Here is a 23,943-nt window from a genome sequence, read left to right as displayed (position 1 = left end):
TCTGTGCACCTGACAGGACTGTTTAGTGTCGTTTATTGTTTTGTATACGTGATTTGTTTGTTTTCCTTCTTCAAAATTAAAAGAAGATGAGTATACACGTTCCCGCTGCGTTTTGGTCTGATCCTTACGACACCCGTTACACATACTCCTTTTCTATTCTCTTTTGCTAGTCTTCCCGGTTTTGACCACTGCCTGACTCGACTTCTTTCCGCCTTCCTGATCATCCTGCCTGCCCTGACCTTGAATCTGCCTGCCCTTCAGTACCTATTGGACTCTGAACTGGTTTTGACCTTTTGCCTGTACACAATCATTCTCTTGCCTACCACTTTTTGGATTAATAAACATTGTAAAACTCCAACCATCTGCCTCATGTGTCTGTATCTGGGTCTCGACCTTGTGCCTTGATAAAAAGAATAACAATATTATTATAATCATTATTATGTTACAGGTGAGACCTACCCAAATGTTTAAACTTTTCAAACTCAGGCCTCCCCACACACTACATAAGTTCCCAACTGTTTCAAATGTTCAAACACATTCAACATTTCAACAAGGTTACAACACATCAATCACCAGGACATTTTATTGCAAACACTTGCTTTACTTCAAAGGAACAGCTGCAATATCATGTTATATAAGCAATCACTCGATAGCGTGAGAACATCCGGACAGAATGACCACAAGAAGACATAAACACGACACTAAAAATAGCTCATCACTCACTTTGACACATTCAAACTTTTCAACCGCAGGTCACCCACATTCACCACATAAATTCCCAACTGTTTCAAATGTTCTAACAGATTCAACAGTTCCACATCAATCACATCACATCAATCACCAGGAAATTTTTATTGCAAACATTTGCTTTCCTATAAAGGAACAGCTGCACTATGATGTTACATAAACAATCACTCGATGACATCTACAATATTCTCTCATTGTTTAACAGTTTCACTCAATTCATTTTAATTAAAAATAATAACTATGACTCACCCCCTCTAGTCATTAGTTTGCACTAATTGCACTGTTTTGTCTACATAACCTGGCTCAAGCATTCATGACATCACCCTGAAGAAGGCACAGTGATGCCGAAACATTGGTGGTTTACCCAATAAATTACGGTGAGTTTATACATAGAGTGTGCGACTCTCTTTGTTTTTATAGAAGCATTTATAGTGAACATAAAGTTAGGATTATTTACTTTACATAGGTTACACATAGACTTCAATTTGATTTGTATTTCTCTGTATTGTCAACTAAACTGGTTACTTTGAAGAATCTAAGATTTGTTTTACACTTTTTTGGTTAGTTCATGATTCCATGTGTTTTTTCATAGTTGTGATGTCTTCACTATTATTCTACAATGTAGAAAATAGTAAAAAGAAAGAAAAACCCTTAAATGAGTAAGTGTGTCAAAGCTTTTGAGTGCTACTATATATGTGAAATTAAATTAAACAGTAATGTATGTTAATGTTAATCCTATGCTAGTGCTAATGATAACAATAGCCTAATATATTCAATTATTATTATCTTCTAACTGTTTCACTCAATTCATTCTAATCAACCTAGTAACTATGACACACCCCTCACTATTGTCATCAGTTGCACTAATTGCACTGTTTTGTCTACATAACTTGGTTCAAGCATTCATGACATCACCCTGAAGAAGGAACAATTATGTCGAAACGTTGGTGGTTTACCCAATAAATTACAGTGAGTTTATACATAGAGTGTGCGACTCTCTTTGTTTTTATAGAAGCATTTATAATGAACATAGTGTTAGGATTATCTACTTTACATAGGTTACACATAGACTTCAATTTGATTTGTATTTCTCTGTATTGCCAACTTAACTTTTGGTTTTCTGTCAATCACTTGTATTACTGTGACATCAACGTCATGTTTACTATAACTGGAAAAATAACAAATTAATTTGCTGTTGAGAGTGGGGTGTAAATAAATAAAACGTACAGTGCAGATGACTGGAGTGACATACTTCAAACAGTACTTAATGATGGGTTATGGTCATTAAGTACATGTCCTCTATATTATCGTACAGACGGTCTGCACCTGTGGAGTAAACATATCAACAGAGTCTCAAAATCACAGCAGTCAATAAAAGGGTCTGGTCAGTTGGTCTGTCAAATACCCAGGTAAACATTCTCAAACCACCAAGTGACAGACTGGTTTAAACAATTGCAGATCAGGAAACCTGGACAACAGCTCTAACCAGGGTTTCCCAAACTCGGTCCTGGGCCCCCTATAGCTGATTCAAATAACCAACTCATCATCAAGCTTTTATTATTTGATTCAGTTGTGTAGTGTTATGGCAAAAAACAAAACATGCACCCAGGGGTGGGCCCCAGGACCGAGTTTAGGAAACACTGGTTCAAGGTGCCTGTATTTATTTGTTTAGAAAACAAGAGCTCACGTTATGGCCAATCTTCTGAAAAAGTGGTGAAAAAAAATCTAAGTAATGTAAAAAGAGGACCAGTGTCACGAATACTCTCTCTCCGGCTCTCTAGGTCACCAAGCTGCTCATTATTACACTCACCCATCACCATCGTTACACGCACCAGTGCTCCATCAGACTCACCTGGACTTCATCACCTTCCTAACTACCTTCCCTATATCTGACACTTCTTTTGGTTTCTTCCCCAGGCATTATTGTTTCTGTTCCAGTGTTCATGTCTGTACTCTACCTGTGTTTCTTATTATGCTAATTTTTTGCTTCCCCAGTCCCAGCGTACACGCTACAGAATAACGCCTCACCAAAGGGGAGCATCAATGTCTTTAGTTTTTTTGTGTTGGCAGGTGATGTCGGGTCCGGGTCCTCGGCCGGCTTGTTAGGCTTCGCTCCTGGTCCCCGGGATCGTTCCTCTGGTTGGCGTCCTGCGGCTAAAGACGTGCGTCAGGGAGGGGGTACTGTCACATATACTCCCTGTCCGGCGCTCTAGGTCATCAGGCTGCTCATTATTACACACACCTGTCACCTGGAATTCATCACCTTCATGACTCCTAAACAGCTAATCAAAGGGCTACCCAGACCCCTCTTTTACGCTGCTGTTGCTCTGTTTAAAATGTATGCATAGTCACTTTAACTCTGCCTACATGTACATATTACCTCAATTACCTCGACTAAACTATGTCCCCGCACATTGACTCTTTACCGGTACCCACTGTATATAGCCTCGCTTGATCTTTAGCTGCTGCTGTTAAATTAGTTGTTACTTTTATTTTCTATTTTTTACTTGACACTTATTTGTTTTCTTAAATTCTTAAAGCATTGTTGGTTAAGGGCTTGTAAGTAAGCATTTCACTGTAAGGTCTACACCTGTTGGATTCAGCGCATGTAACAAATAACGTGTGATTTGATTACCTTCCCTACATCTGCTACCCCTTTATTTCCTTCCCAAGGCGTTATTGTTTCTGTTCCAGTGTTCATGTCTAAACGCTACCCATCTTTCTTGTTTTGTTCGAATGTATGTTCACTTAGTTATTAAATACACTCCCTGAACTTGCTTCCCGACTCCCAGCGTACATGTTACAACCACAACCTGCGATGTGAATAATCAAGGACTCAGGACTATAAAGTTATATCTGCAAAATGTAGAGTTTTGAGATAATGAGTATTTTTAAGTCCCAAATCTCAGAACTGTTTTGTGATGTCCTCCTGTTTTCAAGTATATCACCTTACTTATGTACAATTATTTGTTATTGACAACACAGCATTGTGTGATTGGATTGCATATAGAACCTTAAAGCACCAAGTTAAAAGGTGTTTGCGTAAATAGAACTTCCGATTTTTTTATTTTTTTTCATTGTAAATGGACTTAAAAAAAAATCTGACATATCTCACATGTAAAGGACCACCTGAAGAGCAACTCTATGTGAATAATTCATTTTTGACCAACATGTCAGAACTTTAAAATCCCCAAATAACGAGGTGTCGTTTCACATCAATGTCCAAAGTGGCAATGTGTGCCAGAGGAACAACTTGGATAATGCCATAAACACCTTGAACAGAAACATCCTGAGGGAAGCTGACCTGCAATTAGGGTTTCTGTGATTGATTATCTGTGATTGAAGGAATGGGGCCATGCAGGGTATTTTACCACTCCTTGCTATCAGGGATCCTTGGGACGTTCCTACTCCATTGAAGTGGACAATTAAAATAGTTAGGGTGAGGGTAGGGGTTAAGGTTAAGGTTAAGGTTCAAGGTAGGGACATCCCAAGGATTTCTGATAGCACTGATTTTACTATTATGTTTTCATAAGACCTACAATGATAGTGGTAAAACGTAATAATAACTTACATGAAAATACCTTCATAAATGTTTGTAATATAATACAAGGTTTAGATAGCTGGCTAGACTAACTTACCTAGTAAACAATAACATGTTAGCTGACATGGGTTAATTGGGTGAATGTCGGTGACTGACATAACAAGAGGAAAACTGCGGCTGCACTACCACATTTCAAAATGTCACATTGTGTATTCTACTATCTTAACTAACAGTAGGTTGAGACCCTGACTGACATTGAACAAAAGTGATTGCGGGCCCTAAGTGGCCGCTTATACCTAGAAACGGCACTGGGAGTAGGCCGGGCTAACTCACCATAAACCCAGCTGATACACACTGACTGTAGTATAGAGAAGAGAAGCAGAGTCATCCCACTGCAGGCATAGTAATCAAACAGCTGGAAGATATACAGGCCTCCCTGCAAATAGAGGAGGGGTAGAAAGAGAAAGAAAGTATAAGGTACAGTCTTACTGAGCACAACAATATGACTATAATCTACCTCCAGGGTGTACAAAACACTCAGACAATGATCGTAGGTGTGTCCAGCAGCCCAATCGCTTACAGAATAAGTGGAATCTACCAACAGTTTTGCGGAAGAGGAGGTATGTTGAAACACAGGGATATGTTGAAACAGATCACTTAGGAGGAAGGCTATCTATCGATCATATATCTGGTTAATGTCATGATAGATCTAATAACGATGGCCTTGAAATTCCATATTTTAAATCCTATGTCCTTATAGAATGATGACTTCAAATGACCTCTCACCTCTGTGACCATGACCAGGCCGATGAAGAAGCCACCCACACTGATGATGATGAGCAGGATTTTACGCCGATGGCCAACCAGGAAGAAGGAGGGATTCATGTCTAAGATAGCTGTCACCAAAGCCTCCACACCTACAAACTGAAAGAGAGAGAATAGGGAAGTTCAGTGGAAACTCTCTTCTTTGAAATACTAGCTACTCCTTCACAGTTTCACATCCATTGAGTTTAGTGATGATTGTAGCATCTATTGTAGGTTATGTAATTATCCTTCACTAAGAAAATATTCCGTAGGCCTTCAGGGACACTCTAACACACCTCACTGTCTAACACCGGTAGGATTATCATGATGAAGAAGAAGATGGCCCAAAGCTGGGGTAATGGCATCATGGCCACGGGACGAGTGTAGGCGATGAATGCTAGGCCTGGACCTGTATGCTGCAACAAAGGTAAATAGTTAGATCCCTCAAATGCTAAGACATCTGTCTTGCAACAAAGCAGAACTTAAAAGGGTTTGTTATTTTGTTTGTTTGTGCATTTGTTAATTTCATATCTCACTGCTGCAACACTTACCAGATTCGACCACGGTTGAGATGTCTGTCCCTTATTCATAAGCCATGAAGCCCAGTACAGAGAAGATAGCAAAACCGGCCACAAAGCTGGTTCCACTGTTCAAAAGGCACAGGTACACACAGTCCCTAAAAAGTGATTCATTTCCCTGTTAGTCACAACACGAAGGCATCCAATTGACCTACAACATGGAGATCAAACTTTCCAGATACCCTACCATTAATGCAACCCAACCTCCAAAGAATTATAGGCACAGGGGAGATTTTTGCAGGCACGTTTACTGTTTGTGTACTTAATTCTTCCACTCACTTGTAACAGTTGTTGTCATGTTTGTTGTAGCTGCCAAGCAGTCAGGCAGCCGAGGCAGATAGCATAGGAAAATAAGATTTATGTTCCAGCATCCATCCACACCAGCATCCATGACTGCTCATGTAAATGAGATATTTATGTATTTCATTTTCAATATATTTTCAAACATTTCCCAAAACATTTTTTCATCACATTCTCATTATGTGGTATTGTGTGTAGTTGGGTGAGATTATATATTTTTTTACTCCACCTTGAATTCAGGCTGTAACACAATAAAATGTGGAATAAGTCAAGGGGTATGAATACTTTCCGAAGGCACTGTATTTGGCCTTGCATTTTAGGTTATTGTCCTGCTGAAAGGTGGATTTGTCTCCCAGTGTCTGATGGAAAGCAGACTGAACCAGGTATTCCTCTAGGACTTTGTCTGTGCTTAGCTCTTTTCCATTCATTTTTATCCTAAAAAAAACTTCTTAATCCTTGTTAATGACAAGCATACACATAACATCAACCAGCCACCACCAAGCTTGAAAATATGAAGAGTGGTACTCAGTGATGTGTTGCATTGGATTTGCCCCAAACATATCACTTTGTATTCATGACATAGAGTTAATTTCTTTGCCACATTTTTGCAGTTTTAGTTTAGTGCCTTACTGTTTTGGAATATTTTTATTCAGTACAGACTGCGTTATTTTCACTCTGTAATTTAGTTAGGATTGTGGAGTAACTAGGCAATGTTGTTGATTTTATTTTATTTAACCTTTATTTAACCAGGTAGGCCTGTTGAGAACAAGTTCTCATTTACATCTGCGACCCGGCCAAGATAAAGCAAAGCAGTGCGAGTTACACATAAACAAACGTACAGTCAGTAACACAATAGAAAAATCTATGTACCGTGTTTGTAAATGTAGAAGAGTAGGGAGGTAGGCAATAAATAGGCCATAGAGGCGAAAATAATTACAATTTAGCATTAATAGTGGAGTAATAGATGTGCAGATGATAATGTGCAAGTAGAGATACTGGGGTGCAAAAGAGCAAGAGGGTAAGTAATAATATGAGGATGAGGTAGTCAGGTGTGCTATTTACAGATTGGCTGTGTACAGGTACAGTGATCGGTAAGCTGCTCTGACAGCTGATGCTTAAAGTTAGAGAGGGAGATATAAGACTCTAGCTTCAGAGATTTTTGCATTTTGATCCAGTCATTGGCAGCAGAGAACTGGAAGGAAAGACGGCCAAAGAAAGTGTTGGCTTTAGGGATGACCAATTGCAATATACCTGCTGGAGCGCGTGCTATGGGTGTGTATTGCTATGGTGACCAGTGAGCTGAGATAAGGCGGGGCTTTACCTAGCAAAGACTTATAGATGACCTGGAGCCAGTGGGTTTGGCAACGGATATCTAGTGAGGGACAGCCAACGAGAGCATACTGATCGCAATGGTGGGTAGTACTGTCTATGGGTCTTTGGTGATAAAACGGATGGCACTGTGATAGACTACATCCAGTTTGCTGAGTAGAGTGTTGGAGGCTATTTTGTAAATGACATTGCCGAAGTCAAGGATCGGTAGGATAGTCAGTTTTACGAGGGTATGTTTGGCGGCATGAGTGAAGGAGGCTTTGTTGTAAAATAGGAAGCCGATTCTAGATTTAACTTTGGATTGGAGATGCTTAATGTGAGTCTGAAAGGAGAGTTGACAGTCTAACCAGGCACCTAAGTATTTGTAGTTGTCCACATATTCTAAGTCAGAACCGTCCAGAGAAGTGATGCTAGTCGGGCAGGAGGGTGCGGGCAGTAATCGGTTGAAGAGCATGCACTTAGTTTTACTAGCATTTAAAAGTGTTTGGAGGCCACGGAAAGACTGTTGTATGGCGTTGAAGCTCATTTGGAGGTTTGTTAGCACAGTGTCCAAAGAAGGGACAGATGTATACAGAATGGTGTCGTCTGTGTAGAGGTGGATCAAATAATCACCAGCAGCAAGAGCGACATCATTGATATTTACAGAGTAAAGAGTCGGCCCGAGAATTGAACCCTGTGGCACCCCAATAGAGACTACCAGAGTACTGTTTTTATCGATGGCGGTTATGATATCGTTTAGGACCTTGAGCATGGCTTAGGTGCACCCATGACCAGCTCGGAAACAAGATTGCATAGTGGAGAAGGTACGGTGAGATTCGAAATGGTCGTTGATCTGTTTATTAACTTGGCTTTCAAATATTTTAGAAAGGCAGGGCAGGATGGATATAGGTCTATAACAGTTTGGGTCTAGAGTGTCTCCCCCTTTGAAGAGGGGGATGACCGAGGCAGCTTTCCGATCTTTGGGGATCTCAGACGATACGAAAGAGAGGTTGAATAGACTAGTAATAGGGGTTGCAACAATTTCGGCAGATAATTTTAGAGAGGGTCCAGATTGTGTAGCCCAGCTGATTTGTAGGGATCCAGATTTTGCAGTTCTTTCAGAACATCAGCTGTCTGGATTTGGGTGAAGGAGAAGTGGGGGGGGGGGGGGGGGGGGTGTTGCTGCAGGGGGTGCTGAGATGTTGGCCGAGGTAGGGTTAGCCAGGTGGAAAGCATGCCCAGCCGTGGAAAAATGCTTATTGAAATGATCGATTATCGTAGATTTATCGGTGGTGACAGTCTTTCCTATCCTCAGTGCAGTGGGCAGCTGGCAGGAGGTGCTCTTATTCTCCATGGACTTTACAGTGTCCCAAAACTTTTTGGAATTAGTGCTACAGGATGCAAATCTCTGTTTGAAAAAGCTACCCTTAGCTTTCCTAACTGACTGAGTATATTGGTTCCTGACTTCCCTGAAAAGTTGCATATCACAGGGGCTTTTCGATGCTAATGCAGAATGCCACAGGATGTTTTTGTGCTGGTCAAGGGCAGTCAAGTCGGGGGTGAACCAAGGGCTATATCTGTTCTTAGTTCTACATTTTTTGAATGGGGTGTGCTTTTATAAGATGGAGAGGAAAGCACTTTTGAAGAACAACAAGGCATCCTCTACTGACGGGATGAGGTTAATATCCTTCCAGGATACACGGGCCAGGTTGATTAGAAAGGCCTGCTCACTGAAGTTTTAGGGAGCGTTTGACAGTGATGAGGGGTGGTCGTTTGAATGTGGACCCATTACGCACGCAGGCATTGAGGCAGTGATCGCTTAAATCCTGGTTAAAGACAGCAGAGGTTTATTAACCCCTGTGCAGCCTCGAGCGAAAAATCCTATCGCCATTAGCATAACAAAATGTAATCATTTTTTCCCCCCATTTTTTTTCAAAATTATATCGTTTTATAGATACACCTCTCCTGAATCGAACCACGTTGTCCGATTTCAAAAAGGCTTTACAGCAAAAGCAAAACATTAGATTACGTTAGAGGAGTATATCGTAAAAGTAGCCACATAGCCATTTTCCGACCAACCACATGCATCACAAATAACCAAAAAACAGCTAAATGCAGCACTAACCTTTGACAATCTTCATCAGATGATATACCTAGGACATCATGTTACACAATACATGCATTCTTTTGTTCGATAAAGTTCATATTTATATATAAAAACAGCATTTTACATCGGTGCGTAACATTGACTAACTATTTTCCCTCAAATGTATCCGATGAAACAGCGCTACAATTTACTAAATTACTATTCGAAAACATTTTTAAAATGTAATATTGTCATTCTAAGATTTATAGATGAATATCTCTTGAAAGCACCTGTAATGCCAGATTTAAAAATAACTTTACTGGGTAATCACACTTTGCGATAAAAGGGGATGCGATACTCAGAACAATAGGCTAGCAATACAGGTCAGCGCCATCTTGGAACAATCACATATCAAATCTAGTCTTGTATACATTTGTCAATAATCCCTTACCTTTGATTATCTTCATCCTTAGGCACTTCCAGGAATCCCAGGTCCACAACAAATGTATTTTCGTTCGAAAAAGTTCATCCTTTATGTTCCATTAGCTTGTTGTTGTTAGCGCGTTCTGAAGGCTGCACCAAAAGTTCCGACGTGCGCGGGGCTACTCTTTCAACAAAATGCATTTTTTTCTTATTTAGGTTCGTTCAAACATGTCAAACGTTGTATAACATAAATATTTAGGGCCTTTTCAACCAGAGCTCCAATAAGATTCAAGGGGGACGATTGCATTGTCTTTATAAACGTTTCGAAAGGGGAGGGTAGCCAGGGGCGCCGGCGTCATAATGGTGATGGCCCTCTCCGTGTGACCACTTTCCACAGCGTGTCATTCTGTCAGTTTTCACAGTAGGAGACTCAAATCACTTTGTAAAGACTGGGGACATCTAGTGGAAGCAATAGGAAGTGCTCAATGAACCATAGCTCACGGTGTGATTAATAGGCAACGTGATGGAGTTGAGTCCGCAATTCAGAATGCCACTTCCTGTTTCGATCTGTCTCGGGGTTTTGACTGCCATATGAGTTCTGTTATACTCACAGACACCATTCAAACAGTTTTAGAAACTTTAGGGTGTTTTCTATCCACAAGTATTAATTATATGCATATCCTAGCTTCTGAGTTTGAGTAGTAGGCCGTTTAAAATGGGCACGAATTATTTTCAAAATGCGCTGTGGCACCCCCTATCCTAGGCGACCGTCAAGAGGTTAATTAAGAGGACAAGTTGGTCAGGATGATATCTAAGAGGGTGCCCATGGTTTCGGATTTAGGGTTGTACCTGCTATCTTCCTTGATAATTTGTGTGAGATTGAGGGCATATAGTTTAGATTGTAGGACGACCGGGGTGTTAAGCGCGTCCCAGTTTAGGTTACCTAACTGTACGAACTCTGAAGACACATAGGGGGCTATCAATTCACATATGGTCTCCAGAGACAGGCTGGGGGCTGAAGGGGGTCTATAGCAAGCGGCAATGGTGAGAGACTTGTTTCTGGAAAGGTGAATTTTTTAAAGTAGAAGCTATCTCTGCAGTAGATTTCAACTCCGCTCCCTTTGGCAGTTCTATCTTGTCAGAAAATGTTTTAGTTAGGGATGGAAATTTCAGGATTTTTGGTGGCCTTCCTAAGCCAGGATTCAGACACGGGTTGGCGGGGTGTGCGGGGTGTGCTAATGCAGTGAATAAAACAAACTTAGGGAGGAGGCTTCTAATGTTAACATGCATGAAATGAATGCTTTTACGGTTACAGTCAACAATTGAGAGCACCTGGGGAATGGGAGTGATGCTGGTGGCTGCAGGGCCTGGGTTAGCCTTTACATAACCAGAGGAACAGAGGAGGAGTAGGGTAAAAGTGCGGCTAAAGGCTGAAAGAACTGCTCGTCTGGTGTGTTCGGAACAGAGAGTAAAAGGAGCAGGTTTCTGGGCGCGGAAGAATAGATTCAAGGCATAATGTACAGACAAGGGTATGGTAGGATGTGAGTACAGTGGAGGTAAGCCTAGGCATTGAGTGACGATGAGAGAGGTTTTGTCTCTAGAGGCACCATTTAAGCCAGGTGAGGTCACTGCATGTGTGGGGGTGGAACATAAGGGCTAGCTAAGGCATATTGAGCAGAGCTGAAGGCTCTACAGTGAAAGAAGACAACAATTACAGAACAAAACAGCAATTGACAAGGCATATTGACATTAGGGAGAGGCTTGTGTAGCCGAGTGATCATAAGGTCCAGTGAGTAGCTAGGCGAGCTGGAGGCACGGCGATTCAGACAGCTAGCAGGCCGGGGCAAGCAGCAGGCTAGCAGATGGGCCTCAAGGGGACGTCGCAACGGGAGAGCCTGTTTAAACTCCCTTGGTCGGTTACATCGGCAGATCAGCCGTGAGGGATCGGCGGTGCTCCGTGTCAACAGCAAAGGGTCCAGGCAAATTGGCAAAAGAGGTATTGAAGCCCAGGAATTATCTGATAGACATCAGTGTTGTTCTGTTCTTCTTTATTTACTGTAATACAATACCATAACAGGGCAACAAGGGACCCTTTCAAACGCTTGTTAATGTTAAGATGACTTCGGCATTATACCTTGTTAGTCTCTCCCTGGATTGGCTACTCTATGAAATTTCAAATCAGTTTTAAAAAGGTAGGAAATAATGGGCCAGTTTCCCAGACACAGATTAAGCCTAACCCAGGACTAAAAGGCAATCTCAATGGAGATTCTGAGAGATATGTTGTGTGAATTCATGAATTATAATTCAACTTCTTCGTCCAGAAAACCTGAATAACCCAGGGGTCTATTCAATCTGCATCGCAAAAATTCATCTTTGCAGAGTGATTGAGATTTAAAGGCAATGTTCCTGCTTTAGTGGAGACTGCATTCACCGTAAACGCTGTATATGTCGGTCCAATTGTAAATTACCTTTACATTTCTATCACAAAATGTGTTACGCTTCAGCTTTACAGATTGAATATAGCCCCTAGTCTTTAAACTCAGAGGAGTTTAGAACCAGAGTCTAACATCTCTGTTAGAGCTAGTATTACAAGTTTCTGAAGCACACCAGATGATAGCCTAAAAGTTGAAGTGACACAACCAATCACTGGACCACAATGTCAAATACTAGTGAAATACATCACGTGCAGCTGGGGAATTGTGTAAAATGATCACGAGAACAACAATAAAATATCCAAATCTTGAAACAATATTATCACCATACACTGGGGTTCGTAATGGTATCTATGAATGAAAAAACACAAACTGTCATCAGGGATAGTAGAGATGGAGCTGCCACTTTTGGTCAGCAATCATCAGAGCCATTTGTACACTGTAATACAGACCATAATACTTCATTAAAGGATGAATATAGATATTGTACAAACAACTGTCTAAAGCTACGAGTATTCATTTTTCATATCAAGCTAAATTCACCTCAGACACAATTGCAGGTGGGGTGTGCTCTTTGTTGGTTTAGCCTGAACGAATGATAACTGCTGTTACCTACTGGTCTTACCAGTAACTCATAGAAGGGCATTGTTCCTGTATTAGTCTTCAGATCGGCTATAGAACACTGTCTGTATCCTCTGGGGAAAACATATTTGCAGTCAGTGGAATGACGATGTCTCTGTTAAATTATCTCAGAGTAGGAGTGCTTATCTAGGTTCAGTTTAGCCTTTTCTATGATCCTAGATCAGCACTTCTACTCTAGGACGCTTTATGAATACGGGCTCAGGTCTCAGATTAATGTTAGGTCTGAATATCGGAAGAAATTTCTGCAGCGAATTCCACTTTTTATTTAAAGTACTCCAAAGAATAAGGATGGAAAAATGACATATAAGTCACGGCACAAGGTTTGATGATTTTATTGATATTGGCATCAAATCCTATCACAGTTTTTTACAATGTTTCTACTGTATATTCATCTACACAATCCCTTCTTGTTACCCATCGATATATTTTCACAATTGTCATACTTCACAAAGTCTTAGGAAATGACATAGTAGTAGAAAAAACTATGTAAGATTATTAAACCCACCCAAATCAAAGATAAAATGTATATTTAACAAAAAAAAATAGTTTGTTCACTTGTATATACAGACTCAGATAACCAACCGGGACTAATAGCACGAATGTCATGTTTTTGTTTCCACCATGATGTGTGACAGGTCTTCGATCCATTCATCCATTACTCTGCCATGACCCAAGTCCTGGTTAAAGGACAACTGCAAAGGTCCATATTTTGTGCCGGACCTTACTTAATATGTTTTCTCCTCATTCTGACATGAGTCAGCACGATTGACCTATAATTTTAATAATTCTAGGTAGGGTTTTTTCAACCAGAATGACCGCATCTCTCTCTTTCACACCAAGACTTCACAGAACCAGTGCTTCTACGTCTCATCAGCGCTACATACAGGAAATAGTGTGTGTTTTGGAAACACCTGCCCACATCGCCCTTACAAGAAAAAGGTATGGGGTGGATTATGTTCTGTACTATACTTTTCTAAGCCACTCAGACCAAGCGAAGGGTCACATAAGCCTCTGTTACACAACAGGAAGTATTTGTATTGTTTATGTGAGGACCTTGTGTGACTGGCTGGACCTGCTTATCTCTAGTCCTATAGGGATGGTGGCTGAGAGAGGGGGCCAGTGTCTCTACAGGGGGCCAGTGTCTCTGTCTAGGAGGTTGTGGCCCCAGGCTGGTATCTCCATGTCCCCCAGGGGTCTGTCTTGCTCTGACTGCTTGGCCAGGAGGGAATTCTTCTGGGCCTTGGTCATGGGGAGATCCTCTGACGGCGTGGTGAGGATGGACAGTCTCTGAGGAATAAGAGAGAGGACAGAGGAACATTTCAAAGAGAGACCACCAAAAGAATGAGACATAAAATAACTGGTGATGTTTGCAGAGCGTTGATTGTTTGTCATCTTTTCTTAGTTGGTAAAGAAACAACATCATCAGTGTGTATTGGGGAGTAAATGGGGTTTGGGTTATGGTTCTGATCATTCGATAAAGAGAGACATAACAACACAAGTGGTACTTGCCACCTTTTAAAAGATCTGAAGTTTGGAATTGATAGTGAGAAATTAACCATGGCCTCTCATGACCATTGCTCCATCTTTGGAGGATGTACTCAAAGACTTCGCCTCTATCGTTGACCTACATAACTAGCTATAGCTAGGCTACCTATGATATATTGCTTGTTTTTTTTGTTGCTTTTGGACCACTTTGAGATGCCTTTCTGTTTTGAAACTCCAGTGCTTTACTTACATTTACATTACATTTACATTTAAGTCATTTAGCAGACGCTCTTATCCAGAGCGACTTACAAATTGGTGCATTCACCTTATGATATCCAGTGGAACAACCACTTTACAATAGTGCATCTAAATCTTTTAAGGGGGGGGGGGGGGGGGGGGGTTAGAAGGATTACTTTATCCTATCCTAGGTATTCCTTAAAGAGGTGGGGTTTCAGGTGTCTCCGGAAGGTGGTGATTGACTCCGCTGTCCTGGCGTCGTGAGGGAGCTTGTTCCACCATTGGGGTGCCAGAGCAGCGAACAGTTTTGACTGGGCTGAGCGGGAACTGTGCTTCCTCAGAGGTAGGGGGGCCAGCAGGCCAGAGGTGGATGAACGCAGTGCCCTTGTTTGGGTGTAGGGCCTGATCAGAGCCTGAAGGTATGGAGGTGCCGTTCCCTTCACAGCTCCGTAGGCAATCACCATGGTCTTGTAGCGGATGCGAGCTTCAACTGGAAGCCAGTGGAGAGAGCGGAGGAGCGGGGTGACGTGAGAGAACTTGGGAAGGTTGAACACCAGACGGGCTGCGGCGTTCTGGATGAGTTGTACTTGGGCTGAGACAGTTGCCGGTACTCATGTTTGGTGTCGGTAGTGTTTACATTTAGGTGCATGAGCTCCAGAATACTTTTGAGCTAATATTGTAAAAGAGGAACAGGAGCTCAAGCTGTTAAATATTTTAGGTGCCGGTACTCAGCTCCGGTGAGCTCCTGCCCAAGTCAAGCAAAGTGAAACTCTATAGAAACATAATAAATGATGTCCCTATTTACCTGTCGCAGTGTACCAGGAGTGACGCTCATGATGTACACCGTCCATAGAGGAACCATGAGGGTGGAGGAGAGAGTGAACCACCAGCCAACGGCGTAACCCCACCAAGGATACTGGAAGGTGTTGTTGAACTTCAGTGGGGTAAACTTTATCAAGGAGAAGACAAATGTAGCCTAGAACAAAAGATATGGATGGAGGTTGTAAAATAAACATTAAAGAACACAATGTATTTTCCGATAGCATTGTACTAATTATAACATATTAGGGTAACAGTGAGGGTTGAGTGAGGACAGAGATGAACAAGATAAGGTTAAGAACAAGGTTGTGGTTTCTCCAGTACATTTAGGTCAGGCTTCTGGTGAAGCATTTATAATGGTCTAATAAAAGGCATGAGCTGGCGCACACCCAATATGTTCCCCCTGTTGATGATGCTTATCATGCATTATAGTTGAAACTAAAGATTAGATTTAACAAACATTTTATGAAATTGGAAACAATTAAATATACATTACCAGTCAAAACTTTCTACACACCTAATCATTCAAGGTCTTTTCTTTATTTTTACCATTGTCTACATTAAAGAATAACAGTGACGACATCAACTATGAAATAACACATATGGATTCATGTAGTAACCAGAAATGTGTTAAACAAATCAAAATATATTTTATATTTGAGATTCTTCAAAGTAGCCATTTGCCTTGATGACAGCTTTGCACACTCTTGGCATTCTCTCAACCAGCTTCATGAGGTACAGTAGTCACCTGGAATGCATTTCAATTAAAAGGTGTGCCTTGTTAAAAGTTAATATGTGGAATAAATGCGTTTCAGCCAATCAGTTGTGTTGTGACAAGGTAGGGGGTGTTATACAGAACATAGCCCTATTTGGTAAAGACCACGTCCATACGATAGCAAGAACAGCTCAAATAAGCAAAGAGAAATGACAGTCCATCATTACTTTAAGACATGAAGGTCAGACAATGCAGAAGATTTCAAGAACTTTGAAAGTTTCTTTGAGTACAGTTGCAAAAAACATAAAGTGCTATGATGAAACTGGCTCTCATGAGGACCGCCACAGGAAAGGAAGACCCAGAGTTACCACTACTGCAGAGGACAAGTTCATTAGAGATAACTGCCCCTCAGATTGCAGCCCAAATAAATGCTTCACAGAGTTCAATTACACATCTCAACATCAACTGTTCAGAGGAGACTGCGTGAATCAGGCCTTCATGGTCAAATTGCTGCAAAGAAACCACTACTAAAGGACACCAATAATAAGAAGAGACTTGATTGGGCCAAGAAACACGAGCAATGGACATTAGACCAGTGGAAATCTGTCCTTTGGTCTGATGAGTCCAAATTTGAGATTTTTGTTCCAACCCCCGTGTCTTTGTGAGATGCAGAGTAGGTGAATGGATGATCTCCGCGTGTGTGGGGGGGCTTGGAAGCATTCCTCATGAAGCTGTTTGAGAGAATGCCTAGAGTGTGCAAAGCTGTCATCAAGGCAAAGGGTGGTTACTTTGAAGAATCTAAGATTTGTTTTACACTTTTTTGGTTAGTTCATGATTCCATGTGTTTTTTCATAGTTGTGATGTCTTCACTATTATTCTACAATGTAGAAAATAGTAAAAAGAAAGAAAAACCCTTAAATGAGTAAGTGTGTCAAAGCTTTTGAGTGCTACTATATATGTGAAATTAAATTAAACAGTAATGTATGTTAATGTTAATCCTATGCTAGTGCTAATGATAACAATAGCCTAATATATTAAATTATTATTATCTTCTAACTGTTTCACTCAATTCATTCTAATCAACCTAGTAACTATGACACACCCCTCACTATTGTCATCAGTTGCACTAATTGCACTGTTTTGTCTACATAACTTGGTTCAAGCATTCATGACATCACCCTGAAGAAGGAACAATTCTGTCGAAACGTTGGTGGTTTACCCAATAAATTACAGTGAGTTTATACATAGAGTGTGCGACTCTCTTTGTTTTTATAGAAGCATTTATAATGAACATAGTGTTAGGATTATCTACTTTACATAGGTTACACATAGACTTCAATTTGATTTGTATTTCTCTGTATTGCCAACTTAACTTTTGGTTTTCTGTCAATCACTTGTATTACTGTGACATCAACGTCATGTTTACTATAACTGGAAAAATAACAAATAAATTTGCTGTTGAGAGTGGGGTGTAAATAAATAAAACTTACAGTGCAGATGACTGGAGTGACATACTTCAAACAGTACTTAATGATGGGTAATGGTCTATAACCGATCATGTCTTCTATATTATCGTACAGACGGTCTGCACCTGTGGAGTAAACATAGCAACAGAGACTCAAAATAACAGCAGTCAATAAAAGTGTTTGGTCAGTTGGTCTGTCAAATACCCAGGTAAACATTCTCAAACCACCAAGTGACAGACAGGTTTAAACAATTGCAGATTAGGAAACCTGGAAAGCAGCTCTAACCAGTGTTTCCCAAACTCGGTCCTGGGCCCCCTATAGCTGATTCAAATAACCAACTCATCATCAAGCTTTTATTATTTGATTCAGTTGTGTAGTGTTATGGCAAAAAACAAAACATGCACCCAGGGGTGGGCCCCATGACCGAGTTTAGGAAACACTGGTTCAAGATACCTGTATTTATTTATTTAGAAAATTGGAGCTTACATTATGGCCATTCTTCTGAAAAAGTGGTGAAAAAAATCTAAGTAATATAAAAAGAGGACCAGTGTCACGTGTACTCTCTCCGACGCTCATTATTACGCACACCCATCACCATCATTACACGCACCAGGGCCTCATCAGACTCACCTGCACTTCATCACCTTTCTGATTACCTTCCCTATATCTGTCACTTCTTTTGGTTCCTTCCCCAGGCATTATTGTTTCTGTTCCAGTGTTCATGTCAGTATGCTACCCGTGTTTCTTGTTATGTTCATTTAGTTATTAAATACACTCCCTGAACTTACTTCCCGACTCCCAGCGTACACGTTACAGAATAACGCCTCACCAAAGGGGAGCATCAGGGAGTGTTTTTATTTTTTTTGTGTTGGTCGGTGACGTCGGGTCTGGGTGACGCTGCCGGCCGAGGATGCCTCAGCTAGCTCGTCAGGCTTCCCTGCCTTAGCTGGCTCGCCAGGTTCACAAGACTCGGAAGGCTCGGGAGGCTCCCATAACTCTGTTGGCTCAAAAGGTTCCCGTGCCTCAGCAGAGATGACTGGTCCGCTCCTGGTCCATGGGATCGTCCCTTTGATCAGCATCTGGGAGGGGGTACTGTCACGTATGCTCACCGGCGCTCCAGGTCATCAGGCTGCTCATTATTACACACACCTGTCACCTAGACTTCATTACATTCCTGACTCCTGAACAGCTAATCAAAGGGCTACCCAGACCCCTCTTTTACACTGATGTTAACTCTACCTACATGTACATATTACCTAAATTACCTTGACTAACCGGTGCCCCCGCACATTGACTCTGTGCCGTTACCCCCTGTATATAGCCTTGCTTGTTATTTTACTGTTGCTGTTTTAATTATTTGTTACTTTTATTTTCTATTTTTACTTATCTATATTTTACTTAACACTTATTTGTATTTGTTTTCTTAACTTCTTAAAGCATTGATGGTTAAGGGCGTGTAAGTAAGCATTTCACTGTAAGGTCTACACCTGTTGGATTCAGCGCATGTAACAAATACCATTTGATTACCTTCCCTATATCTGTCACTCCCTTTGGTACCTTCCCCAGGTGTTATTGTTTTTGTTCCAGTGTTCATGTCTGTACGCTTCTTGTTTTGTTCTATGTTCATTTAGTTATTAAATTCACTCCCTGTACTTGCTTCCCGACTCCCAGCGTACATGTTACAACCAGAACCTGTGATGTGAATCATCAAGGATTCGGGACTATAAAACGAATAGTTTTGAGATAATGAGTATTTTTCAAACCCCAGATCTCAGAACTGTTTTGTGATGTCCTCCTGTTTTCAAGTATATCACCTTACTTACATACAATTATTTGTTATTGACAACCCAGCATTGTGTGATTGGATTGCATATAGAACCTTAAAGCACCAAGTTAAAAGGTGTTTGCGTAGATAGAACTTTCGTTTTTTCATTTCGTCATTGTAAATGGACTTTTTCAAAAATCTGACATATCTCACATGTAAAGGACCACCTAAAGAGCAACTCTATGTGAATAACTCATTTTTGACCAACATGTCAGAACCTTAAAATCCCAAAGTAATGAGGTGTCGTTTCACATCAATGTCCAAAGTGGCAATGTGTGCCAGAGGAACAACTTGGATAATGCCATAAACACCTTGAACAGAAACATCCTGAGGGAAGCTGACCTGCAATTAGGGTTTCTGTGATTGATTATCTGGGATTGATAGAATGGGGCCATGCAGGGTATTTTACAGCTCCTTGTTATCAGGGATCCTTGGGACATTCCTACTCCATTGAAGTTGACATTTAAAATGGTTAAGGTAAGGGTTAGGGTAAGGGAGGGGTTATACCTTGAAACGGCATAGGGAGTAGGCCCGGGCTAACTCACCATAAACCCAGCTGATAGACACTGACTGTAATATAGCGAAGAGAAGCAGAGTCATCCCACTGCAGGCATAGTAATCAAACAGCTGGAAGATATACAGGCCTCCCTGCAAATAGAGGAGGGGAAGAAAGAGAAAGAAAGTATAAGTTACAGTCTTACTGAGCACAACAATATGACTATAATCTATCTCCAGCGTGTTCAAAACACTCAGACAATGATCGTAAGTGTGTCCAGCAGCCCAGTCGCTTACAGAATAAGTGGAATCTACCAACAATTCTGCGGAACTAGGAGGTATGTTGAAACACAGGGATATGTTGAAACAGATCACTTGGGAGGTAGATTATTCATCATATTATTCATCATATTTATTTTATTTATTTTGCTCCTTTGCACCATATTATTTATATTTTAACTTTGAACTTTCTTCAAACTACAAATCTACCATTCCAGTGTTTTACTTGCTATACTTTATTTACTTTGCCACCATGGCCTTTTTTGCCTTTACCTCCCTTATCTCACATAATTTGCTCACATTGTATATAGTCTTATTTTTTTCTACTGCATCATTGATTGTATGTTGTTTTACTCCATGTGTAACTGTGTGTTTTTGTATGTTGTCGAACTGCTTTGCTTTATCTTGGCCAGGTCGCAATTGTAAATGAGAACTTGTTCTCAACTTGCCTACCTGGTTAAATAAAGGTGAAATAAAATAAAAAATAAAATAAAAAATATATCTGGTTACTGTCATGATTGATCTAATAACGATGGCCTTGAAATTCAATATTTTATAACCTATATCCTTATAGAATGATGACTTCAAATGACCTTTCACCTCTGTGACCATGACCAGGCCAATGAAGAAGCTACCCACACTGATGATGAGGAGGAGGATTTTACGCCGATGGCCAACCAGGAAGTAGGAGGGATTCATGTCTGAGATAGCTGTCATCAAAGCCTCCAGACCTACAAACTGAAGGAGAGATGATGGGGAAGTTCAGTGGAAACTCTTCTTTGAAATACTAGCTACTTGTCACGTCCTGACCAGAAGTAGGGGTTATTTGTTATTGTAGTTTGGTCAGGGCGTGGCAGGCGGTGTTTTTCTGTGTGTTCTGGGGTTACATTCTATGTCCTTTTTTCTTAGTTTGGTATTTCTATGTTTTGGCCTTGTATGGCTCTCAATCGGGGACAGCTGTACTTCGTTGTCGCTGATTGGGAGCCATACTTAGGTAGCCTGTTTTAGTTTGGGTTTTGTGGGTGGTTAATTTATGTTTAGTTCTACTTCACCTGACAGAACTGTTTGGTTCCTTTTTCCCATTAACCTGTTGGGGCTAGGGGGCAGTATTTTAACGGCCGGATAAAAAACGTACCCGATTTAAACTGGTTAGTACTCTTTTCCAGAAATGAGAATATGCATATTATTAGTAGATTTGGATAGAAAAAACTGTAAAGTTTCTAAAACTGTTTGAATGGTGTCTGTGAGTATAACAGAACTCATATGGCAGGCAAAAACCTGAGAAGATTACAAGCAGGAAGTGCCCTGTCTGCGATTTTGTAGTTCTGCTTTTGCTTGTCTATCGAAACTACAGTATCCGTGGGGTTATGTTGCACTTTCTAAGGCTTCCATTGGCTCTTTAAAGCCACCAGAAAGTGGATTGGGGGGTCACCTGTCTCTGGGCAAAGTATAGGAGCTCTGTTTGTTAGTGGACTGCCTGAGGACAAAGGGAATGGAAATGCTCGTTCACGAGAGATCACCATTTTTTCTTTCCCTGTTTGAATGAATACAAGGTTGTCCGGTTGGAATATTATCGCTATTTTACGAGAAAAATCGCATAAAAATTGATTTTAAACTGCGTTTGACATGCTTCTAAGTACGGTAAAGGAACATTTTGAATTTTTTTGTCACGAAATGCGCCCGCGCGTTACCCTTTGGATAGTGACCTGAACGCACGAACAAAATGGAGGTATTTCGACATAACTATGGATTTGTTGTTGAAGTAGAAGTCCTGGGAGTGCATTCTGACGAAGAACAGCAAAGGTTATCCAATTTTTCTAATAGTAATTCTGAGTTTACTGTGCCTCGACGTTGGCGGGTGTCTGAATAGCAAGCCTTGATGGCCGAGCAATGTACTCAGAATATTACAAAATGTGCTTTCCCCGAAAAGCTATTTTAAAATCTGACACCGCGATTGCATAAAGGAGTTCTGTATCTGTAATTCTTAAAATAATTGTTATGTTTTTTGTCAACGTTTATCATGAGTAATTTAGTAAATTCACCGGAAGTTTTCGGTGGGTATGCTAGTTCTGAACATCACATGCTAATGTAAAAAGCTGGGTTTTGATATAAATATGAACTTGATTGAACAAAACATGCATGTATTGTATAACATAATGTCCTAGGAGTGTCATCTGATGAAGATCATCAAAGGTTAGTGCTGCATTTAGCTGTGGTTTTCGTTTTTGTGACATATATGCTTGCTTAGAAAATGGCTGTGTGATTATTTCTGGCTGGGTACTCTCCTGACATAATCTAATGTTTTGCTTTCGCTGAAAAGCCTTTTTGAAATCGGACAATGTGGTTAGATTAACGAAAGTCTTATCTTTCAAATGGTGTAAAATAGTCATATGTTTGAGAAATTGAAGTTATAGCATTTTTGTATTTCGCGCCTCGGTCTTCCACTCACGCTCACGTCCCACGTTTCCCATAGAAGTTAAATTACAAAGATGAACAAATTCCACGCTGCACCTTGGTCTACTCCATTCAACAGCTGTTACACTACTCCTTCACAGTTTTACATCCATTGAGTTTAGTGATGATTGTAGCATCTATTGTAGGTTATGTAATTATCCTACACTAAGAAAATATTTTGTAGGCCTTCAGGACCCCACTCTCACCTCACTGTCTAACCCCAGCAGGATTATCATGATGAAGAAGAAGACGGCCCAAAGCTGGGGTAATGGCATCATGGCCACAGCACGAGGGTAGGCGATGAATGCCAGGCCAGGACCTGTATGCAGCAAAACAGGTAAACTCATTTTTGAACTCTCAGGGGCAGAGGGAATAGTTAGTTGCCTGAAATGCTAAGACACCTGTCTTGTAACAAAGCAGAACTTACAAGGGTATGTTAATTTGTTTGTTTGTGCATTTGTACATTTGTTTATGAATTAATTAATTAATTAATTCTTATCTCACTGCTGCAACACTTACCTGATTCCGCCACGGTTGAGATGTCTGTCCCTTGTTCATAAGCCATGAAGCCCAGAACAGAGAATATCGCAAAACCGGCCACAAAGCTGGTTCCACTGTTCAACAGGCACAGGTACACACAGTCCCTAAAAAGAGATTCACTTCCCTGTTAGTCACAACACGAAGGCATCCAAATGACCTACAACATGGAGATCATCAAACTTTCCAGATACCCTACCATTTCTGCAACCCAACCTCCAAAGAATTATGTGCACAGGGGACGTTTTTGCAGGCTAGAGAAAACGTTCTGCCTGCACGTTTTATCTAGCAAGGCACATTTACGGTTTGTGTACTTAATTCTTCCACTCACTTGTAACAGTTGTTTTCATATTTGTTGTAGCTGCCAAGAGCAGTCAGGCAGCCGAGGCAGATAGCATAGGAAAATAAGATTTGTGTTCCAGCATCCATCCACACCTGTGAGACACACCAGAGAGAGACACAATAGTCTTCATAGTTTCACAATTCTTATACACTAGTCTCATCCCAGGGTGTTAGAGGCAAATTCAAATGGTACCTTTTTTGACCTTGTACAGTGGCAAGAAAAAGTAAGTGAACCCCTTGGAACTACCTGGATTTCTGCATAAATTGGTCATACAATTTGATCTGATCTTCATCTAAGTCACAACAATAGACAAACATAGTGTGCTTAAGCTAATAACACACAAATTGTTGTATTTTTCTTGTCTATATTGAAAACATCATTTAAAAATTCACAGTGTAGGTTGGAAAAATGACATGAACCCCTAGGC

General features: G+C 40.8%; 1 protein-coding gene and 1 pseudogene across 1 annotated transcript in view; both read right to left on the bottom strand.

The window, feature by feature from the left end:
• Positions 1 to 2,011: 2,011 nt before the first annotated feature.
• LOC106565484 (sodium- and chloride-dependent GABA transporter 2-like) lies at positions 2,012 to 6,045 on the bottom strand (annotated as a pseudogene).
• A 7,150-nt stretch (positions 6,046 to 13,195) lies between these two features.
• The window catches only part of LOC106565343 (sodium- and chloride-dependent GABA transporter 2), a 31,241-nt gene continuing 20,493 nt past the window's right edge, over positions 13,196 to 23,943 (bottom strand). The window contains exons 7-14 of the mRNA XM_014132340.3: positions 23,505 to 23,608; positions 23,156 to 23,280; positions 22,843 to 22,955; positions 20,783 to 20,920; positions 19,954 to 20,056; positions 17,608 to 17,708; positions 15,389 to 15,559; positions 13,196 to 14,148 (exon numbers count right to left, since the gene is read on the bottom strand). Coding sequence (XP_013987815.2) covers positions 13,987 to 14,148; positions 15,389 to 15,559; positions 17,608 to 17,708; positions 19,954 to 20,056; positions 20,783 to 20,920; positions 22,843 to 22,955; positions 23,156 to 23,280; positions 23,505 to 23,608 — 1,017 coding nt within the window. The 3' untranslated portion in view covers positions 13,196 to 13,986. The remainder of the gene's footprint in view (positions 14,149 to 15,388; positions 15,560 to 17,607; positions 17,709 to 19,953; positions 20,057 to 20,782; positions 20,921 to 22,842; positions 22,956 to 23,155; positions 23,281 to 23,504; positions 23,609 to 23,943) is intronic.

This window comes from Salmo salar, chromosome 12 (assembly GCF_965601325.2).
Source record: "Salmo salar chromosome 12, fSalSal1, whole genome shotgun sequence".
Lineage (NCBI taxonomy): Eukaryota > Metazoa > Chordata > Actinopteri > Salmoniformes > Salmonidae > Salmo > Salmo salar.
The sequence above is the reverse complement of the archived record's forward strand: the minus strand, read 5'-3'. Positions and strand labels throughout refer to the sequence as shown.